Consider the following 21,949-nt stretch of genomic DNA (forward strand, 5'->3'; position numbering starts at 1 on the left):
TCCATGGGACTCTCAAGAGTCTCCTCCAGCACCAGAATCCAAAAGCATAAATTCTTTGGCGATCAGCCTTCTTTATGGTCTAGCTCTCACTTCCATACACCACTACTGGGAAAACCAGAGCTTTTACTATACAATATGTATGCAAACTTCAGAATATTTATTTGCCACATCCATCTAGCTCAGCACTATCCCTAACAAGAAAGTAAGATTCCAGTCCTCAGCAGAATATTGAGACACCTCACCCAGTTTTCAGATATCTCCAGCCCAACCTGGAGATGCTAGTGGGGCCTTCTGCATGCAAGGCAGGTGTCCCCCTTGCACCAGGGAGCTCCTTCACAGGGAGGGGGGTCAGCAGTGAGAAAGAGTGGGGTGGATTTTGGAAGCTCACCGCAGTGAGAAGTGGAACAGAAAATCTTTCTAAGCAAGTGGGGAGAGGTGGGCAGCGGGAGCTGGAGTACCTGCCAATGTACTGGAGGAAATGAGCCTCCGCTCGCCCCCTGCCCCCCCATGATTCCAGCCTGCCTGACCTCTATTAACCAGGGTTAGGTTTGTTTCAGTTGCCTGCCTCCGTGGGGAAGCTGCAGCACTGATGTCCTTGACTGCCCTCGCCAAGCAGAGCGAGGGAGGGAGGGAGGGAGGGAGGGAGGGAGGGATGTCCCTGGCCACATATGTGCAGAGACAAAAAGGCTTTAGCGATGGACGGAGGGGCAATGGGAACAAGAGGCCAAAGAACGGCAGCCGCCGGTTCCCGATAAGGCGGGAGAGGGGGAATTGCATCCAGGTCTCCTTCTGATATCAGAAATCTCCTAGTTCGCTCTTCCTCAAACAATGCATGAAATGAAACTCAGGTTATCCTCTGAGATTCGCACGTGTCAGAGCTGAGCTACGTTCATTATCCTGAAAGCAAAGCAAGGCTTGCAGCCCTCCTGGATCCATGGCTCCAACTCAAAAAAGGGAAGAAAAATGTGTCTCTTAAGGATAACTTTACCTATGAATGCATCTGTCTATCATCTATCGTCTATCATCTATCTATCTATCTATCTATCTATCTATCATCTATCATCTATCTATATCTATATATATATATTGATCATCTATCATCTGTCTGTCTGTCTGTCTGTCTGTCTGTCTGTCTATCTATCTATCATCTATCTATCTAACTATCCAATGTAGCACACTGTTAAACTGTGGAACTCCCTCCCACTGGAGGCAGGGATGACCATCTAGATGGCATTAAAAGAGGATTGGACAAATTCATGGAAGAGGAGAGGGTGAGCGTTGGCTGCTAGCCAGGATCGCTCTGTTCTGGCTCCACAGCTGGAGGCAGCCATGCTTCTGAATACCAGTTGCTGGAAGAAGGCACAGGAAGGGAGAGTTGCTCTTGTGCTCAAATCCTGCTCAAATCATAGAATTGCAGAGTTGTAAGAGACCTTGAGGGTCATCTGGCCCAGTCCCCTGCAATGCAGGAATCTTGTCTAAAGTGTGCATTGTGGGAATGTTCAGGGGTGCAGGAGAGGATATATTGTCTGATTATAGCCTTTCCAACTTGTGTAAACAAGTTTACAATTTAGCAGCGTAACATTCCCCTTTTTAAACTCAGCGGATGCGTTTGCTCAGACTCGCTAAAGCCTCTATAATAGCTGATCTGGTATTTTCCCCTTATTCCCTCATAAAAGACAAGACACAGTCTTCTATAAAAGTATAAAAAAGGTTTACTCACTCACATTCTGTTCACAATCGGATCCCAGAAGGCAGACTTAGCTTAGAAAAGTGACATATACCTGGAAACTATCTCATAAGGAGACAGTCCCTTTGTCCTCTCTTGGCTGGAGCCAAGAGAGCATCTTTGGCTAAGCAGATGTTGCTTCTTCGATGCATGTAATCAAAAAAAGAGAGATGGCTGCCCTGCCCTGTGCTTTTGTTGTTACCTGCACAGGTGAGGCCACACCCACCTCCAGTCACATGCAGAGGAAGTCTGTCCCAGCCCAGAAGGAAACAGGAAGTTTACCTGCTGGCTGGACAAACATGCCTCCCCATGTATAAACATGTTCACTCTAGGAATGTTGTACTTGACTGCTCTTGTGTTCTACATCCCACATGCATGACAGGTGGCCATCCAACCTCTGCTTAAAAAACTCCAAGGAAGGCGATTCTACCACCTTCCAAGGAAGCCTGTTCTACTGTTTAACAGCTCTTACTCTCAGAAAGTTCTTCCTAATGTTTAACAAGAATCTCCTTTCTGGCTGGCCGCTGTGAGAACAGGATGTTGGATTGATGGGCCACTGACCCGAAGCAGCAGATTACATATATTTGTGAAAATAACACACAGCAAGCAATTATGGTAGGGGAAATAGCTTGCAAAGGTGTGTGTCCACAAAATTAGCACAAAAATACTGATGAATTTTCACAAGGACTCTGGGCAGGGGGAGAGAGGGGTTTGCAAATGGATGCAGAAATGCAGGGAACTTGTGTGAAGACTGGAAAAAAACAGGGAGCAGAGAGGAACCAAGATTTGTCCGAGATTAGTTAGAGATTTCTGATGTATGGAAGTGAGAGCTGGACCATAAAGAAGGCTGATCGCCGAAGAATTTATGCTTTTGAATTATGGTGCTGGAGGAGACTCTTGAGAGTCCCATGGACTGCAAGAAGATCAAACCTCTCCATTCTGAAGGAAATCAGCCCTGAGTGCTCACTGGAAGGACAGATCGTGAAGCTGAGGCTCCAGTACTTTGGCCACCTCATGAGAAGAGAAGACTCCCTGGAGAAGACCCTGATGTTGGGAAAGATGGAGGGCACAAGGAGAAGGGGGCGACAGAGGATGAGATGGTTGGATAGTGTTTTCGAGGTTACCAGCATGAGTCTGACCAAGCTGCGGGGGGCAGTGGAGGACAGGAGTGCCTGGCGTTCTCTGGTCCATGGGGTCACGAAGAGTCGGACACGACTAAACGACTAAACAACAACAACAAGTTAGAGAAGAGGGATCGTTCCCATAGTTTCAGCTTTTCTCCCCACCGAGAGGACAAGCTAAAGTCTCGGCTTCTGCAACATCTTTGCAAGAGGCACCCAAGCAAATCAGTATTGGCACCCTGCCGGCTTTTTAGGAAGCACCTGTTTACCCAGGCATTCCCTTGATCTCTCGACCCAAGCCTCCTGTTTTAATTGCCGCGCTGTCTGATTGCCTGCTTCAATTACGCTCGTTTATTTCAGCGTTTTAGAAGGGATCGTTTCGTTGTTGGGTTTTTCGCGATTCACCTTTTGATATTTCTGTACCTGCTTTGCACACCTTGCAAGCTGCTTAGGCAAGTATGTTGGCGTTAAGCAGTAAATAAATTCCATAATCACCTTCCGAACCTTCATGGGAGGCGGCCAACCAGAAGCTCCAATGGAAAACCAGTAACACTCCCCCTCCTGCAGTTTCCAGCAACTGGGATTCAGAAACATTGTGGGGACACAGCATAGCCAACCTGGCTAACATAGGTGCCAACTCCCAGGGGCCCTGGGTGCCCGGCACCCACAAAATTACCCATTAAAGCATTGGGCACCCACAAATTTCAGTGCCAGGGCCATGCATGCTGCATGGCACCCATGGCCCCAGGCACTCCTGCTGGCTAATAGGCAATAATGATAATAATAATAATAATAATAAGAAGAAGAAGAAGAATGCCCCCCAGCACCCATACCTGCCCCTCCCCTCCTCTCAGAATCTCCTGCTTCCCTTGGTTTAATGGCAGAGCTGGTCCTCTAGCAACCTCTGGGAAGCTCATAATGAGATAATCCATTTTCTCCTCCCTTTTTTTTGGGGGGGGAGACCACACCCCTCCCCCACTCCAAGGAGCTGCCCGTCAGAGAGCCACGCCACTCCTGCGCTCTCAAGGAGAAAGATATAACATGCTCCCCAGATCCCCTTAGCGAGATTAATTACGAGGTGCCCGGCCCCAGCTAAAAATACAGATATCTCTGGAAAGCTGTAATTTTCCTGCACTCAGAGCAGAAAGAGAAACGCAGGCCTGCCGGCGCATCGCATTCCCTCGCCGCCTCTTCCACCGCCTCCACACAGAGAAAAACCTGCTTGCTGGGTTGCCAGGGCCGATTCCCCTCAGGCGCCAAAGGGGCCTCTTCAGACCAGCATCTGGTCTCCTCAGGTGATCTTCTGATCTGTCCCAGGTGAACACAGCGGCACACTGTGATGCGCCCCAATTCTGATGCTTGGGGTGGCGATCCGAACTCCTTGGCTGAAGCCCCCTTCTCAGCCTGCACATCACTGACTAAGTTGCCCCTTATAAAAGCTCACTGAACAAGCGACCCAAGGCCCTCTCCTGGGGGAAAAAAGATGTATCTCTTTCTTGCTCTCAAAGATATATTTATGCACCCACACAGCAAACTTTGCTCTGGCAGCTACAAAAATGTGAGCTGGTCTGCAAAAAGTTTGAAGCGGCGGGTGGAATTTTATTTTATTTTATTTTATTGTATGTTTAGCTGTAGAGCAGGCACCCCCCCCCAACCTTCAGCCCTCCAGATGTTTTGGACTACAATTCCCTGACCACTGGTCCTGTTAGCTAGGGATCATGGGAGTTGTAGGCCAAAATATCTGGAGGGGCACAGGTTGGGGGTGCCTGGTGTAGAGGAACCAAAGGCATGGTTTGTCATTGCGGAAACACAAGATCCCGTGGACCTCCGATGAAGTTGAAGGGTGGAAGATTCAAGACTGATAGAAGGACACACACACCCTTCATGCAGCGCATAGTTAGACTGCGGAACTCTCTGCCACAGGAGGCAGTGATGGCCACCGAGCTACATGGCTTTAGAAGAGGATTAGACAAATTCATGGTGGCTATTTATGGCTATTTGCCAGGATGGCTTTGCTCTGCCAGTAACTCTCTGGTCAAGAATCCTGTTCTCACAGTGGCCAACCAGAAAGCAGGATTTGAGTAGAAGAGGAATCTCCCCTCCTATGGTTTCCTGCAGCTGGTATTCAGTAGCCTTCGTTACATATCTTTAGGCATGAGGTGAAAACATTTCAAGCTTTATGAGGAACGGTTGAAAGAGTTGGAGATGTTAACCTGGAAAACAGGAGACTACTGAGAAGATATATTTTGGAGCCTACATTGGCTCCCAGGACGTTTCCAAGCACAATTCAAAGTGTTGGTGCTGACCTTTAAAGCCCTAAACGGCGTCAAAGGCCCAGCAGACCTGAAGGAATGTCTCCAGCCCCCGTCGTTCTGCCCGGACACTGAGGTCCAGCGCCGAGGGCCTTCTGGCAGTTCCCTCCCTGCGAGAAGTGAGGTTACAGGGAACCAGGCAGAGGGCCTTCTCGGTGGTGGCGCCCTGTGGAATACCCTCCCACCAGTTGTCAAGGAAACTATCTGACTTTTAGAAGACATCTGAAGGCAGCCCTGTTCAGGGAAGTTTTTTATGTCTAAGATTTTACAATTTTTTATGTGCTGGAAGCCACCCAGAGTGACTGGGGAAACCCTGCCAGATGGGCGGGGTATAAATAATAAGATTGTTATTGTTATTATATGGTGGCCATTTTTTATTTATACCCCGCCCTCCCCAGCCAAGGCCGGGCTCAGAGCGGCTTACAAGCAATAATAAAAACAAGATGATTGATTACAACTTAAAAACAAAAATAAAATACATTAAAATAATGGAACATTAAAATATTAAAATGTAGCCTCATCGCAGGAGGAGAAGGAAAAGAAAAAAAGAAAAAGGGGGCTCCAAACATGGCTTCAAGTTAAAAGGAAGGAGATTGCGACTCAACATCAGGAAGAACTTTCTGACGACAAGAGTTGTTCAACAATGGAAGAGATTGTTGATTCGCCATGGTTGCTTCAGTTGAGATTCCTGCTTTGCAGGGGGTTGGACTAGATGACCCTGTGGGGTCCCTTCCCACTCTGCAGTTCTATGACTCAACCAGCATTTGGCCGAATACCATTCCATGGCTTTTTAAATGTGTTTGTGGGAGGGGTGTCACTGGCTTGTTTTTGTTTTATTATGTATTTTGTATTTTCATTTTGTATTTTTCTGTTGCAAAGAACCCTGGGATCTTCAGATGAAGTGTGGTATACAAATAATAATAATAATAATAGCTGCCTTCCACCATAGAGGCAGAACATAGGCATCCTGGCTAGTTTCCACAGATCGCCTTCTGCTCGGTGAAATGATTTGACTGCCTGCTGCAGCAACTGCTGGGACTGGGGTGATTCCTAATGGCATTTCTCTTGCTTCTTTCATTTCCGATATTGGATTTTAATGTGCTACAATTTGCATTCCACGGGATTTCACACTGTAGGACAATAAAAGACAATGGAAGGAATCAAAGAAGCAATAAAAAAATATATATTTTAACAAAATCAATGTGGATGTTTAATGCAGACCTCCCGAATGAAGCTCACAGGGCTATGGTGGTCCATGGGTCATACTCTGAGAGCCCCATCTGAAGGTGATATAGGGGCTCTGTCACTGGGGTGCGGCCTTCAATCTGGGGGTGCTCTGACTCTCGAGGAGATGGCCTTCAAAGCCCCACTGCAGCTCCTCTGGCTGTATTCCTTCAGCTCTGAAAGAGGCTGCCCCACGGGGGCTTCCAAAGCCGCCAGGGTGTTTTAAATGGGCCGCAACAGCTTTTTCTATCCGCTTTTATGAAACCCTGCTTGCTGTTTAATAGAACGTTTAGCTTCACAAGGGATCTGCTTGTACTTATTGCAGAAGGTTTAACAGCTCTCTCAAAGCACATCCAGCAAGGTTTGCCTCTCCAGGTGGGGAGGGCAGAAGGGAAGGCAGAGCAATGTGAGCCATGGATTGGGAGTCTGTAAGGGACCCCCAGGGGTCATCCAGCCCAACCCGCTGCTGCAACGCAGGAATCACATCTCAAGAATCCCTGGCCCCTATTTCCCTCCCAGAGCTACAATTCCTGGAGTTGTTCTCAGCCATCATTCTCTGGGAACGCTGGGAAGGGGAGAGGGGGCTCCAAACAACTCTCAGCACCTTTGATAAACTACAGCTCCCAGAATTCTTTGGGGGAAAGCTGCTAAAAGAAATAATAATAGCTGCTGCTGAATAACAATAGCAGCTGCTGAAAGTAATAATAATAATAATAATAATAATAATAATAATAATTTATTTATTTATTTATTTATACCCCACCCTCCCCGGCCAGAGCTGGGCTCAGGGTGACTAACACCAATAAAATTTCAGTAAAAGCATAATAAGAAAAAAGAAAAAGAACAATTTAAAATACAGGTTAAACTGCAATTTAAAAAGCAGCCTCATTTTAAAAGTAGCCGATAGATCAAGACTATAAGGGGAGGGCAACATAAGGGTCAGACTGAGTCCAAACCAAAGGCCAGGCGGTCATCAAAGTGTCATCAAAGTGACTTTTAAGTGCTTGTTCCTTCTGAATGCTGCCCCTAGCAGGACTCAGCAGGGAGGAAGAAGAGGAGGAGGAGAATAATATTAGAAGGAGTTGGCTCCGCCTTTCATTGGCTGTGGCTCCGCCCTCCCTTTCTGCCCCTCCCCTCCGGCGTCTCCCCCAAAAAAGCAGCCCCCTGCCAGCAAGATTTATCTCCCTACATTCCAAGGCGCCCAAGAAGAGTTCAAGATGTGCGACACCAGTTTGGCTTTTAAAACACACACACCCACCCACCCACACACACACACACACACACCCCACCTGCGATTTCGACACTTAGCGGTTCGTGTTCCTTTCGCCTCCTGGCCCCAGGAGATGCCGGATGGCGCGCAGTTCTCCTCTGGCTCCATCCCAGGAGCCGGGAGTTTGCTAAAAGGTTAGCCCACCGTCCTCGCTCCCCCGAGGACGCGCTTCTGGTGCCCTGAGGCGTCCGCTGAGAGCCAGCTGCTCCACACACACACACACACACACAGAGAGAGAGAGAGAGAGAGAGAGAGAGAGAGAGAGAGACGAACAGAGCGCACCAAGCCCAGGAACTCCGATGGAAAGAAAGCGCCAACTGTCCGTCACGTGTGGCTTCCAAGACGCCCCCCTCTCCTCCCCATCACAGTGGTACCTCGGGTTACAGGCGCTTCAGGTTACAGGCGCTTCAGGTTACTGACTCCGCTAACCCAGAAATAGTACCTCGGGTTAAGAACTTTGCTTCAGGATGAGAACAGAAATCGTGCTCCGGCGGCAGCTGGAGGCCCCATTAGCTAAAGTGGTGCTTCAGGTTAAGAACGGACCTCCGGATCGAATTAAGTACTTAACCCGAGGTACCACTGTATATGCAAAGCGGCTAAGACAGTACCAGCTAATTGCCCCAAAATGAACGCGGAGGCGGGTGAGGACTGAGTCAGGGGTTCGGAGCGGCGGACACAACTCGCACCAGGCTCGTCATTAGTTTAGGAACGTGCGAAGACGCCTTAGACCGAGTCAGACTGTCGGCTCCACTTAGCCAGTGCCGGATTAAACCCTGCAGAGGCCCCTAGGCAATCGGAATCATCTTGCGCGCCCCTCGCAAATTATCTCCTAATACGTCTGTTATTTTACCAACCCACAATTTTAATAAGACAATTTTATTTCCAAAATCAAACCAAAATTATTTTGATCTTTTGTGGGGCACATAGGCAGTATTGCATTTAGCTCAGTATTGTAGGCACTGACTGGCAGCGGCAGCCGAGGCATTCCCAAAGGACGTGTAAATGGGGATCGAACCTGGGACACCCCCCCCCCCGCATGAAAAGGACTCTATGCCTTCCCTAAGGTGCTTCCTTTAAATATAAAGTAAGACGCTGGTCCTCATGATTCTGAATTAAGTGCTGATTCAGAAGGCCCTGTGGGAAGATGCTTGATACTGAGTCAGGCCATTGGTCCAGCTACTCCAGTAAACATGGTGCCCTCCAGATGTTTGGGCTCCGACTCCCATCCTTCACTGCCATTGGCTACACTGGCTAGGGCTGATGGGAACTGGAGTCCAACAATATCAGGAGGCAACATGGGACTGTTCCTAGTCCCTGCCTGGATATTTGGTTTGATTTATTACATTTGTAGGTCATTTTATTGTTTTAAAAAAATGCATTCAAGTAAAACATCTCAGATTACCGTAAACCCTTTGAAAATAATGTGCCTGTTAGTCATGTTCATTATTTTCAAAGGATCTCCTCTGAGTAGGGCTGGCACTGAACAGAAGAAGAGCCCAGCTGGATAAGGCCAGCATCCTGTTCTCACAGTGGCCAAAGAGAAGCCCATAAGCAGGGCCTGGGCGCAAAAGCAAATCTCCGCACCTGTGGCTTCCAGGAACTGAGATTCAGATGCATTGCTCCCCACTGTGGCTAACAGCCTTATCCTTCACGAATTTGTCTGGTCTTATGCTCAAGCTAGTAGCCATCTCTGCCTCCTGTGGCAGAGAGTTCCATAGTTTAACAATGTGCTCCTATTCCATGGCTGAATTAGCCACAACTTAACTATAGATGCAACCCTAAGTCTCAAAGTGGTTTAAAAGGTAAAAGGTAAAGGTACCCCTGCCCGTACGGGCCAGTCTTGACAGACTCTGGGGTTGTGCGCCCATCTCACTTAAGAGGCCAGGGGCCAGCGCTGTCCGGAGACACTTCCGGGTCACGTGGCCAGCGTGACATCGCTGCTCTGGCGAGCCAGAGCCGCACACGGAAACGCCGTTTACCTTCCCGCTGGTAAGCGGTCCCTATTTATCTACTTGCACCCGGAGGTGCTTTCGAACTGCTAGGTTGGCAGGCGCTGGGACCGAGCAGCGGGAGCGCACCCCGCCGCAGGGATTCGAACCGCCGACCTTTCGATCGGCAAGTCCTAGGCGCTGAGGCTTACTACAAATCATACCAGGACTTAGCTGTGATTCCTGCATTGTAGGGGGTGGACTAGATGGCCTCTGGGGGTACCCCTCCAACCCTACAATCCTATGATTCTATGGACCTGGGCGCACCTTCTGCATGCATATCAGAGGTATGGACAATTCCCAGAATTTGATGAACATTGACTGCTGCATCTTGCCTACAGCGGTTTTCCTAATTATGATTTAGATGAAGGAGTACCTGCATTTCAGGCCGACGTGGGCCTCCTGCCAATCATTTTCATTGGATCACCTCAATTTCTGGCATTTCTGAGTGAGTGAGAGAACAACCATTCATTCTCTCCCCAGTATCTTGCTTATGGATCAATCCTTGGGAGGGGGAGGAAAAAATCCATCCCAGCAAATATTTATGAAGTACGTACGTGTTCCTCCTTAAAATTCATGCCAAAGGCATTTCCCTGGAGGGACTGCGTTTTGTTGGAACATGGCCAACACTGGGTATCTATCTATTGGGAGCAAAGATCTGCACGGCGGTTCCCAAGAGACATCCCGCGGCAAGGTTCTCAGGGCGCCCGGTTCTTAAGACCGGCCCTATCATTAGGCGGAGTGAGAAAGCTGCCCCAGAGGCATCACTCCTGATAAATTACTCTGCGCCAGCACTTAACAACTGCTATGCTAGTCTGTTGTTAGGGAGGAAACTGTCAAGTAAGTTTCAATGGCCAGTCGTGGAACTGGACGCTGTATGCATGTGAACTCATGTGTGTCTCTCTCTGTGTGTATACACCATTTTCTTCCTGGCCTCTGGTGGAAAAATGCCTTGAGCTGGCCCTGCAAGCAGTGTCAGGAATTGCTGGGCCCTGTGTGTGCTGCTGCCTCTTGTGGGGAGCCGCTGAACTGCAGGCGGCAAACTATGGACTGGCTCGACCCAACCACAGCGACAACTGGCTGCTTCTGGACAGGATGGAATACTGGAGGGCTTCCTGCTCCGGCTTGGCTGTGATCAAGAGACGAGGTCTTCCTGCAGCCTGGTGGCTCTGACTTAATCTTTGGCCCTGGCTGTTGGCAGGCAACTGTTTAAGAACTGGTGCCTGAGTTTAATTTTTTCCTCTTCCCTCCCTGTACCTTCTCCCTTGTGTATCGTGTTCTTTCAGACAGAGAGCCTGTGGGCAGAGGCTGCCTTGTTTTAACTGACTGTGTGTATGCCACTCTGGGAACCTTTTTGGCCGAAGAGTGGGCTACAGATACTCCAGAGAAACAAACAAACCAGAGGTCTCAGTCATGCTAAGGCGTTCTCAGCTATCTTCCTTACACGGATTCACAGAAGCCTCTGCATGTGATTTCTGTAATATATCTATTTATTTGCTGCGTTTTTATATATCTTTTCTGCCAAGGTGCTTTACAATTTTAAAAATACATATGTAAAATTAGTCCCAGCAGGAAAAGGAGACAGTAGAAAAGGAGACATTCCAAAATTGAGCAAACCCTGATGGCTCTGCCTGCATCTCTCCCTGTCTTAATTAAGCTTCCCTCCTCATGGAAACAGAGAAATCTGTTGCTGGTGCAGCCAGTGAGAACATTAGAATAGAGCCTGGCTGCTGGATCAGACCAAAGGGGGCCCATCTAGCATCCTGTTACCACAGTGGCCAACAAAATATCCAGTTTGGGAAGCCTGCAAGCAGGACTTGAGCACAACATCAACTCTCCAGCTGTTCCCCACCATCTGGTATTTTGGGGTAGGCTGCCCCTGGGTATGGAGGTTCTGCTACCCCAGCAGACCTCCATCAGAAGAGCCCTGGTGGATCAGGCTGAAGTCCTCTCTAGCCCAACGTCTTGTTCCCACAGTGGCCAGCTAGATTCCCATGATGCAAAGCGGGCAAGCATGACCTGAGCACAACAGCATCATACTCTCCACTTACTATTTTCAGAAGCTGGAACCCAAAGGCAGGTTGCCTTTGAATTCTTTATCAGCAGGAACCATCAAAAATGGGATGGCCAGGTAGATGATGGTATACTTACCTTAGGAATTGTCTGCGGACATGCCTAACCTAACAAACACTATCCCAGGGGGCACCCTTTGGTGCTGGGGCACTATTAAGGTTTTCCCTTGGCACTCATGAACCCTCATATTAACATGAGAAGGGCCTGCTGGATCAGGCCAAGGATCCATTACTGCCTTCTGACAGTTGGGGTGTGTGTGTCTGTCCCTTAGTGCCTTTCTCAGAGCCACTGGATTCTGAGCGCACACCTGATTTAATTGTAAATCAAAAAAAGGAAGTAAGCAAAATTAGCCCCAGCCAGCACAGGCCTCTGGACACCCCACAAAACCAAGCCCTTCTCCTTCTGCTCTTGCAAAAGACAGGGGGGAGGGGGGGTCATGCCCACCAGCGGGCAAAGCCCCCAAGCAAAGCTCACATAGGATTAACACCTTCCCCAGAGTCCCCCTTCCTCTGCGGAAAAGGATAGCTCACCGATCTCTGGCTAAATCAGGCTTGTGGTGTGACCAGTCCCAGGAAGGGAAGTTAATATCGGAGTGATTCGCTAGGATCAAACCGGGGATTTGTTACAAATCTGAAAGTCTGATTTCTCCCAACCGGCAATCCGTCTGTCCATCCTCAATTAATAGCCAAGAAGGGAGATCAAGGCCTGAAGCAGCAGTTAAGCCGAGAGGCTTTCCCAATTTGGCACGGGCTCAGGAACTCAGCCTCTCTGCCAGGATGCTGCCTGCCTCTTCAAACCGGGCCAACAAAGAAGGGGAGGGGTGTATGTTCAGTGGCACCTGCGGGTGACTGAGGACCAAGGACCTTAAGGCCAAGACCTTGTCACGACTTTGCTGTCATTACAAAAGATGAGGGGGCAAGCAGGGGGGGAGGGGAGAAAGATTCAGAAAGCAGCCAGGTGGCTCTCAGGGAACCAGGCCTGTGAAGCAGCTATGGTCTCATTGAATCATAGAATTATAAAGTGGGAAGGGACCCCCAAAGTCATCTAGTCCAACCCCCTGCAAAGCAGAAATCGTAGCTAAAGAATCCCTGACAGGTGGCTAACCAGCCTCTGTTTAAAAAAAACCCCAATGGGGGAAGAAGGCAAAAAGGTCAAAGGCATTTTTCTTTTTAAGTGTTCACATGATGATATCTCAGCCACAGGAGAGAGAGTGTCCAGTTGCCAAGAGCATAAATTGATCATGAAATAAACTGGCCATCTGGCCAACCTGGTGCCCTCCAGATGTTCTGGACTGCCACTCCTTTGGCCAAGAAAAGCTCAACTTTTGTGTCTGGATTTTCACTTTTTGAAATATGGCAATCCTACCATAGCTAAGGGGATGCAGGTGGCACTGTGGGTTAAACCACAGAGCCTAGGACTTGATGACCAGAAGGTTGGCGGTTCAGATCCCCGTGATGGGGTGAGCTCCCGTTGCTCGGTCACTGCTCCTGCCAACCTAGCAGTTCAAAAGCACATCAAAGTGCAAGTAGATAAATAGGTACTGCTCCGATGGGAAGGTAAACGGCGTTTCCGTGCGCTGCTCTGGTTCGCCAGAAGCGGCTTAGTCATGCTGGCCACATGAGCCGGAAGCTGTACGCCGGCTCCCTCGGTCAATAAAGCGAGATGAGCGCCGCAACCCCAGAGTCGGCCACGACTGGACCTAATGGTATGGGGTCCCTTTACCTTAACTAAACTGTGGAACTCCCTCCCACAGGAGGCAGTGACGATCACCAATCACGATGGCTTTAAAAGAGGATCGAAGAAATTCAGGGAGGAGAGGGCTGCTGATGGCCCTTAGCCAAGATGGCTATTCTGTGCCTCCACGGTCACAGGCAGGAATGCTTCTGAATGCCGGTTGCTTGAAACTGCAGGAGCGGAGGGGGGCTCTTGTGCTAGGTCCTGCCTGCAGGCTTCCCACAATGGGCATCTGGTGGGCCACTGTGAGAACAGGATGCTGGAGTAGATGGACCATTGGCCTGATCCAGCAGGCTCTTCTTATAATCTTATGCAATCTGCTTTGGCATGGAAGGTTGACGAGCCCCTCATCAGTGGTGGACTTGGGGCTTTCAAATTTCAGCAGAGCCCTGTGCAATGCCAAAATTTGGTGCCCCCTGTGGCTCTCTGTCATCTTGGCACCTAATAATAATAATAATAATAATAATAATAATAATTTATACCCCGCCCATCTGGTTGGGCTTCCCCAGCCACTCTGGACGGCTTCCAACAAAATATTAAAATACCGTAATGCCTCAAACATTAAAAGCAGGGCTGCCTTCAGATGTCTTCTAAAAGCCTGGTAGTTGTTCTCTTTGACATCTGGTGGGAGGGCGTTCCACAGGGCGGGCGCCACCACCGAGAAGGCCCTCTGCCTGGTTCCCTGTAACTTGGCTTCTCGCAGGGAGCGAACCACCAGAAGGCCCTCAGCGCTGGACCTCAGTGTCCGGGCAGAACGATGGTGGTGGAGATGCTCCTTCAGGTATACTGGATAGTGTAGGTGAACGGGTCGCACTCCCCTAAATCTGCCTCTTTCCTTCGCACAAATAGAGTGACTTTTCTGGCCCTGTCTTCTAAGGCAAGGTCCCTTTTTCCATCTGAGAGTCCCCCCCCCCAACAACACACACACACATGCCCACCTTGCTCCACCTTCCTAAACTCCAATGTCCATCTGGACTTTGATTTCTTTCGAAGACGCTGGTGAGGAACCACTTGAGATCGCTCTGCCTGCACTGGTCTCTCTTCAAGACCCATTGACACACCCGGGTCCCCAGCCACACAGTTCAGGGGCCCCAAAACCGGGCTTCTCCCTCATTGCCATTGCATCCTTGGTGTGGCGGTGAACCTATACGACTTCAGTGTCTGCGATTACAAAACCAGCATTACATCCTTAATGCAGAGCCCCTAGGTGCAATGTTGTGTATTTTTCAGAAACTGTGCAGGTTCTCAAAGCTCACCCAGCCTTAGAAGTCAAGTTTCCACCTTGGACGGACCAACAAGATTCCTAAAACAACACCCCCAAACCTTGTATTAAAATCCTGGGGGGGAACCATGCAGCTGTGTGTTTACCAAAAGGATGTCGTTTGGGAAGGGTGGCGAGTGCGGATCATCCACTCCCTGACTACACAGGAGAGCATCTGTTTATACAGACCTGGTTACCATGACATACAGTTATATATATATGTGTGTGTGTGTGTATCATATGGAATAATGATTACAGCGAATGTCCTTACAATAGGCCACTTTCCCTTGATTTCAATCTCGGTCGCACCCAGAAGCAGGGCCTTTCATGTGTGGTGCAGAGCTTTTTCACCCCTGCCTTAAAATGGCATCTCAGCATCCTTTTGAAAAATTGCACTTCAAAATGCACAAGAGCAAATATAAATCAGGGACAAGGGGAGTTGTTAACTTATTGTTACAATCAAGGTATAGTGCCTCTTCTCCTGGTTGTGACACAGGGAGACAGATGGGAGGGGGTGTGCATTAACGATTCGTCCATTATTTGGAATAAATCCAAGGGAACAATTTAAAACAAAAAATTCAAAAGGCTTCACATTTATTCATGGAGCAATCCTAATCGCAGGGCGGTGTCTTCGTGCATACATGTATGTGAGAGAGAGATAGAGCCATCAACCCAACTTTGGAAATACTTTAAAAAAAAGATATAGGTCCAATTTGACTTTTTGTTGTTGACGGTGACAACACCCACCTCCTCGCAACCCAGTTTTAAAAGTCCTGGAATAGATTCAGGACTTTTCAGCTGAGGTTAGATGGCCATCTGTCATGGAAAAATTAGTTGAGATTCCAGCATTGCAGGGGGTTGGTCTAGATGACCCCTGGGGGGTCCCTTCCGGCTCCACAATTTATGAAGGGGGCACCTTGTCCTCAGTGCCTGAAACAGCACAATCCTCTATAAGCCCCACTGGGAGGGGAGAGGCAGGAAACTGGATCACAGCCTTGGCAGCTCAGAATCTCTTGGAGGGGAAGAAGAGGTGTCGAAAGGGACTGTGTCCCTGTAAATGGCGCACTGCCCCGCTTCCGCAAGACCCCTTCCAAATCCCCCTAGTGAGTCTGAGAACACAGACCTTCCTTTTAAACATTTATTTTTAAAAGAAATGGGGATCAGGCATTCTCCCCAAGCTGTTTCTGCTATTTTCATGCATAAAATATTTTTGATATCTGTGCATGTTTTTCACTGCTTTAAACATAAGTAAATAAAAAAAATTGTCCGGAGTTTATCGGCGGCACCGAGATCCCTGTCAAATAGCAAACACTCGAAAGTTGCTTTGTAGAGCCTTGAATAAAAGGCAGTCTAATTACGCAAACAGAGAACCCACTATGTTCTCTAAGTAAAAACACACTCAGAAATTAAGAATCGTAAATAATATCCCTTGGGACAGGGATGCCCCCCCCCATCAGTGGAGTGTTGCTCTAACAATTCAGTGCTTCAGGATCCCCTAAGGCAACCCCCCCCCTTTCCTTACAGATGAGCTAAATTAACCCCAGGGGAGCAAGTGGGCGGTTAGCCCTGCTTGATCTGGGATTAAAAACAGGTTCAGACCTTGGCCGGTCCAGGGGAGACTGTGCAGACAGGAGTACGATTAAAGGACAGAGGTCAGGTTGACCCACTTTAAGAAGTCTGGCGGGTCCCTGGGGGTATCTCAAGAGAGGGGCTGGCAGATTCTAGAAGGCTTCCTTTTTTAGGGAACCTTCTTCTCTGCTCCTCCTCCTAAAAAAAAAAGTATTGGCGAGAGGAACTTGGAGAAGTTTCATACGAGGAGCGTCTCTGGATGATTATTATTATTTGAAATCCGATCCAGGAGAGTCAAAACGGCCGTATGGGCTAAGGTTGGGGGGGGGGGCACTGGCTGGGGAAGGGGGCTGAGTTGCCCGAGGCGCCTGGCGAGACCCTCATTTGCAACACAGAGCAGCCTCCTGTAACCTAATTATATCAGCCGCTGGGCTCTTTTCCTCCTCGCCTGCGCGTACAGATTTGGGGTGTGTGTCAATTCTTCTCCGAGGGGCTCGAACACGATTGTATGCTGTTTCCCCCTTGTTTTCCTCGCTCCGTCAAATAATAACATTCTCCCCCCCCCTAAAACAACAACAAGATTAGCACGCACGGTGGGGTAATTACAAAGGGAACCCCCGAAGCTATTGGCTCGCAATCTGCTAAGAAAAATAAAACGGGCGGGGGGACGACAAGAGAAGAGGAGGCGAGATAAACAGGGGGTATTAAGAACGCAATTTATAGCGAAGCGGGTTTGGGGGAGTGAGGCTTGGATGCTAGGCAAAGCACTTTGTTATTTCCCCACAGTCAATCCCCCCCGCCCCCAAATCTCACATCCCTAATAATGGAAGAGATGGAGGGGGCTTGCCTACCACCCCCCACCCCGAAGCGATCGCCTACCTTGCGCCCGGACCCCGAGAAGGGCTGCTAAGAGGAGACAGGTCGCTGGAGCCGGAGACCCCTTCATCGCCCGTCCAAGGGGGCTTCACGAGCGGAGAGGCGGAGAGGCTTCCACCGCGCCCCCAAGCAAGCGCTTTGGGGTTCTCCCCTCCAGGGCTGGCCGGCCGGCCGGGCTGCTGTCCCCCTTCGGCGATCTGCTCGGTCGAGGCTGGGACTTCTCCTCCTCTTCTTCCTCCTCCTCCTCCTCTAGACATCCGAGCTCCGCGACCAGCCCCCGAAGCTGCCGGCTCCGCGCGATATACAGCCGGCGAGCGAGCGAGTGAGCAAGCGAGCGCCGCTTTCAGCACGGCGGACAGCGCCCAGCAGCGCCGGCGCCGGGGATCGCCGCCCGCCGGGTGCTGAAGGACAGCTCCTTACCGTAACGCTCCGAGTACGGCGACGCCGGCAAATCCTGGAGAGAGAATCGCCTTGACTAACATCGGCCTAGCCTCGGGGGAGGGGAGCCCACCGCTTTCAGTGGGGGTGGGGGGCCAGGAAGAAAGAAACGCAACCTCCTCCCTCTCTCTTTCTCCCTTCCTCCTTGCCTGGAGGGTGGGATTCTAGCGAGCAAAGCAGTCTCCCAAGTTCTGGAAGGAGAGAGCGTTCAATCCCTTCGTATCTTCCACTAATCTTTTTTTTGTAGGTTGAGATCCCCTCTGGAGAGTTTCTATTCCCCGCCTACCTCCCCCCTCCAAAAAAAATCCCCGCACAGGTGGAAAATGGGCTATCAAAGTAGGAGTGGGGGTTCTAAGCTCAGAAGGAGTGTGTTGAGGTAGGGAAAGGGGGTTCTTAGTCAAGGAAGGACTTCAACAGAGTGTGCCCTTTTCTGATGTCTGCTCCCACGAACCCCTTTTCCTCTCTCTCTCTCTCTCTCCACCCACCTCCCCTCCCTATCAACCCATCATCACCCCTCAAAAATGCTGATCTAAATACTCCCATCTACTTGCTCGGCGTTTTCAAATTCACGGGATAATGAAGATGGCTTTTGAGCATACAAAGGACAATAAATTATTACTTTGCGCTCAATAAATGCCAAGGCTGCAGGCAGCTGCATCAGCAGCAAACTGTGCTCACAGGAGAAGTGGGGAGGGGATGTGGGGAGGGGGGAGAAGGAGAGGGAGCGAGAGAAAGAACTTAATTATCATTATATTATATAGTTAAAAGCCAATGGCATTTTGAGCCAAGCTCTGCAGAACAACCAGAGGCGGTTGTGGAGGGAAAGATCACCCCCTGCAAAAAACCCCCAAACCCAGCCCACTTCTGCCAGTCAGCTCAAACCCTGGCCACCCAGGGGATTGATAAAGTTCCCCCACCAATTGGCTCATGAATTTATGTCCTCTGGGCTTAGAGTAACTTGATCGGTCTGGACTCAGATGAGATGGATGGCTAAATCCCCACTGTGTTAAATCTCTGTTTGGACCAGGCCTGGCACAGAAACTCTCCTGCTGCTGTTGACAGAAGCCATAATAAGAATGCAGGGAGAGCCCTGCTGGATCAGACCAGTGCCCCCCCCCCCCAGTCCAGGATCCTGTTCTCACAGTGGCCAACCAGATGCCCAATGTGGGAAACCCATGAGGGGGACCTGAGCACATCTCTCACCTTGTGGTTTCCAACCATTGGAACCACTGCTGCCTCCAACAGTGGAGGGGAGAACATAGTCATAATGGCTCATAACCAATGGCAGCCTTCTCCTCCAGGATTTTCTGCAACCCTCTTTTGAAGCTTTCTGGGTTAGTGGCCATCACTGCCTCCTGTGGGACAGAGCTCCACGGTTTAACTACCGTATTATTTGATCTATAAGACGCACCAGACCACAAGACGCACCTAGTTTTTGGAGGAAGAAAACAAGAAAAAAAATATTCTGAATCTCAGAAGCCAGAACAGCAAGAGGGATCTCTGCGCAGTGAAAGCAGCAATCCCTCTTGCTGTTCTGGCTTCTGGGATAGCTGCGCGGCCTGCATTCGCTCTATAAGACGCACACACATTTCCCCTTACTTTTTAGGAGGGAAAAGGTGAGTCTTATAGAGCAAAAAATACAGTAAGTGCTGTATCAAGAAGGACTTGCTTTTATCTCTTCTAAATCTTCCAACATCCAGATTCACTGGATATCCACAAGTTCTACTGCTGTGGGACAGAGAGGAAAACTTCCCTCTCTCCGCTTTCTCTATGCCACACATCATTTCTGTCACGGTGCCTCTTGCTCACTTTTTCTCTAAAGTCCCAAATGCTGAAACCTTTCTCCACAGGGGAGTCACTCCATCCCCTTGATCATTTTGGCTGCCCTTTTCTGAACCTTTCCCAGGTCTTCAATATCCTTTTTGAGGCAAGGTGACCAGGACTGTCCACAATACATTGGAGGGAATGTACATTGGAGGGAGGGAACATTGTGTCCCACTAGATGGGGGAGCCAGTGTGGTGTAGTGGTTCAGAGCAGTAGTCTCGTAATCTGGGGAACCGGGTTCGCTTCCCCGCTCCTCCACATGCAGCTGCTGGGTGACCTTGGGCCAGTCACACTTCTTTGAAGTCTCTCAGCCCCACTCACCTCACAGAGTGTTTGTTGTGGGGGAGGAAGGGAAAAGAGAATGTTAGACGCTTTGAGACTCCTTTGGGTAGTGAAAAAGCAGGATATCAAATCCAAACTCTTCTTCTAGATAAGATGTGGTGCAGAACCCCAGGCCTGTGGGCCAGTTAAGGTTCTCCAGGCCTCTGAATCCAGTCCTTAGGAGACCCTCCCACTCTGATCACACCTTCCACTCTGGCCACACCTCTCACCAGACCTGCTGTGCCCACTCCTCAAGTGCTGTGGCCTGGCTGGAATGCGTCCTTGAACTGCAATAACGTTGCCCTCTAGCCCAGATGAGGATTGAACAGATATATTGAATGGCTTTTGAAGAGGATTAGGCCTGGCTCGGCCTCTGTGGTTGGAGGCAGAATGCTTCTCCTCTGGCTAAAAGGCTCCTCAGGCAAAGTGTGGGGCTAAATTATTATTATTATTATTATTATTATTATTATTATTATTTATCGAATTTATATAGGGCCCTGTACCCAGAGGTCTCAAAGGACGCGGGTGGTGTTGTGAGTTAAACCACAGAGCCTAGGACTTGCCAATCAGAAGGTTGGCGGTTCGAATCCCCACGACGGGGTGAGCTCCCATTGCTCAGTCTCTGCTCCTGCCAACCTAGCAGTTCAAAAGCACCTCAAAGTGCAAGTAGATAAATAGGTACCGCTCCAGTGGGAAGGTACACGGTGTTTCCGTGCGCTGCTCTGGTTCGCCAGAAGCGGCTTAGTCCTGCTGGCCACATGACCCGGAAGCTGTACGCCAGCTCCCTCGGCCAATAAAGTGAGATGAGTGCCGCAACCCCAGAGTCTGCCACGACTGGACCTAACGGTCAGGGGTCCCTTTACCTTTACCCAGAGGTATCAGGGCAGTTCACAGAATAAAATCAAAATATAAAACCACATAATACATAATCAAAATAAAAGCAACAACCCAATAACCCCCCCCAAACCCCACATTTTAAAAGGGCATAGGATGTCAATCAAATCAACTAAAGGCCTGGTTAAAAAGGAACATTTTTACCTTGCACCTAAAGATGTATAATAAAGGCACCAGGCAAACTTCCCTAGGGAGAACATTCCACAGATGGGGAGCCACTGCAGAGAAGGCCCCGTTCTCGTGTTGCCACCCTCTGGGCCTCTCCAAGGAGGCACACAAGGAAGTGTGATTAATTTTACATGAATTTGTATGCAAATATACTCAAAATCTCATTGTGTCTCAGCCTCACACAAATTTGCTAATTCCTAAAATAACCCTTGTCTCTGTGTTGGCTTTCACAGATGTAACAAAAGAGAAGAGAGGGAGAAACTACCCTGGATAAATACAAAAAAGGGGTTCAGAACATAAAGAATTTAGTTCACAAGCTTATAAATTGTAGTTAAGTACTTTACCTGCTTATGGTACCCACAGGTGCTGGAAAGCACAGGTGGGGAGGGAGGGTGCTCGGGTCCTGCTTACGAGAGTCCCATGAGAACAGGATTCTGACTTACATGGGTCATTGGCCTGATCCCGCAGGCTCTTCCTATATTGGACTGTGACCTGAGAGATCAGGGTCTGAATCCACTGAGCCACAAAACTCCACTGGGTGACCTTGGGCCAGTCGCTGCCTCTCAGCCTGTCCTACCTCACAGGGTCATTGTGAGGATAGAATGGGCAGGAGAACCACGTACACCACCCTCAAGCTCCTTGAAGAATGTAGCAACAACAAAAAAGTATTCTTACGTCTTTGTGAGTATATAGAATCCTCTAACTTTTACAGAGTTGAAATTCAGCCCATTGTACAAAGAGAGGAGTTCCAACCTTTGCCCCACCCACTTTTCCTTTGCCCCACCCACTTTTCCTCTGCCCACTTTTTTGCACGTGGCCCCTGGAAAGCTGCCCTTTAAAAACGGTGACCACTGGGCTGGGAAAAGGTTCTTTGCCCTCTCCTACCTAAAGATGTCCTGGGTTAACCCAGACCTATAGAATTCTCCTGCCCTAAAATTCTCCTTGCCCCACTTCCTGAACCTCAGGCGTCTTTCCCGTCGCTTTCCAGAGCAAGAGAATCTTTACTGACTATATCTTGAATCCTGCCGTATTTCTTGGCCTGACATCCTTCTGGGGCAGATATCATGCGCAATTAAATCCAAGCGGCGATCCTTTTTATTTAATACACTTAATGGATTGCAACATATCTCAGCTTCCAGAAGTCTGCTC

At 49.3% G+C, this 21,949-nt stretch overlaps 1 protein-coding gene across 8 annotated transcripts in view; it reads right to left on the reverse strand.

Annotated features, from left to right (window-relative positions):
- The window catches only part of SEZ6 (seizure related 6 homolog), a 109,772-nt gene extending 91,746 nt beyond the window's left edge, over nucleotides 1-18,026 (reverse strand). For all 8 annotated transcript variants that reach the window (XM_079955485.1, XM_079955483.1, XM_079955484.1 and 5 more), the window contains exon 1: nucleotides 17,158-18,026. In XM_079955485.1, coding sequence (XP_079811611.1) covers nucleotides 17,158-17,224 — 67 coding nt within the window. In that variant the 5' untranslated portion in view covers nucleotides 17,225-18,026. The remainder of the gene's footprint in view (nucleotides 1-17,157) is intronic.
- Nucleotides 18,027-21,949: the final 3,923 nt, after the last annotated feature.

The sequence above is a fragment of the Podarcis cretensis genome (genome assembly GCF_951804945.1).
Source record: "Podarcis cretensis genome assembly, chromosome: 15".
Lineage (NCBI taxonomy): Eukaryota > Metazoa > Chordata > Lepidosauria > Squamata > Lacertidae > Podarcis > Podarcis cretensis.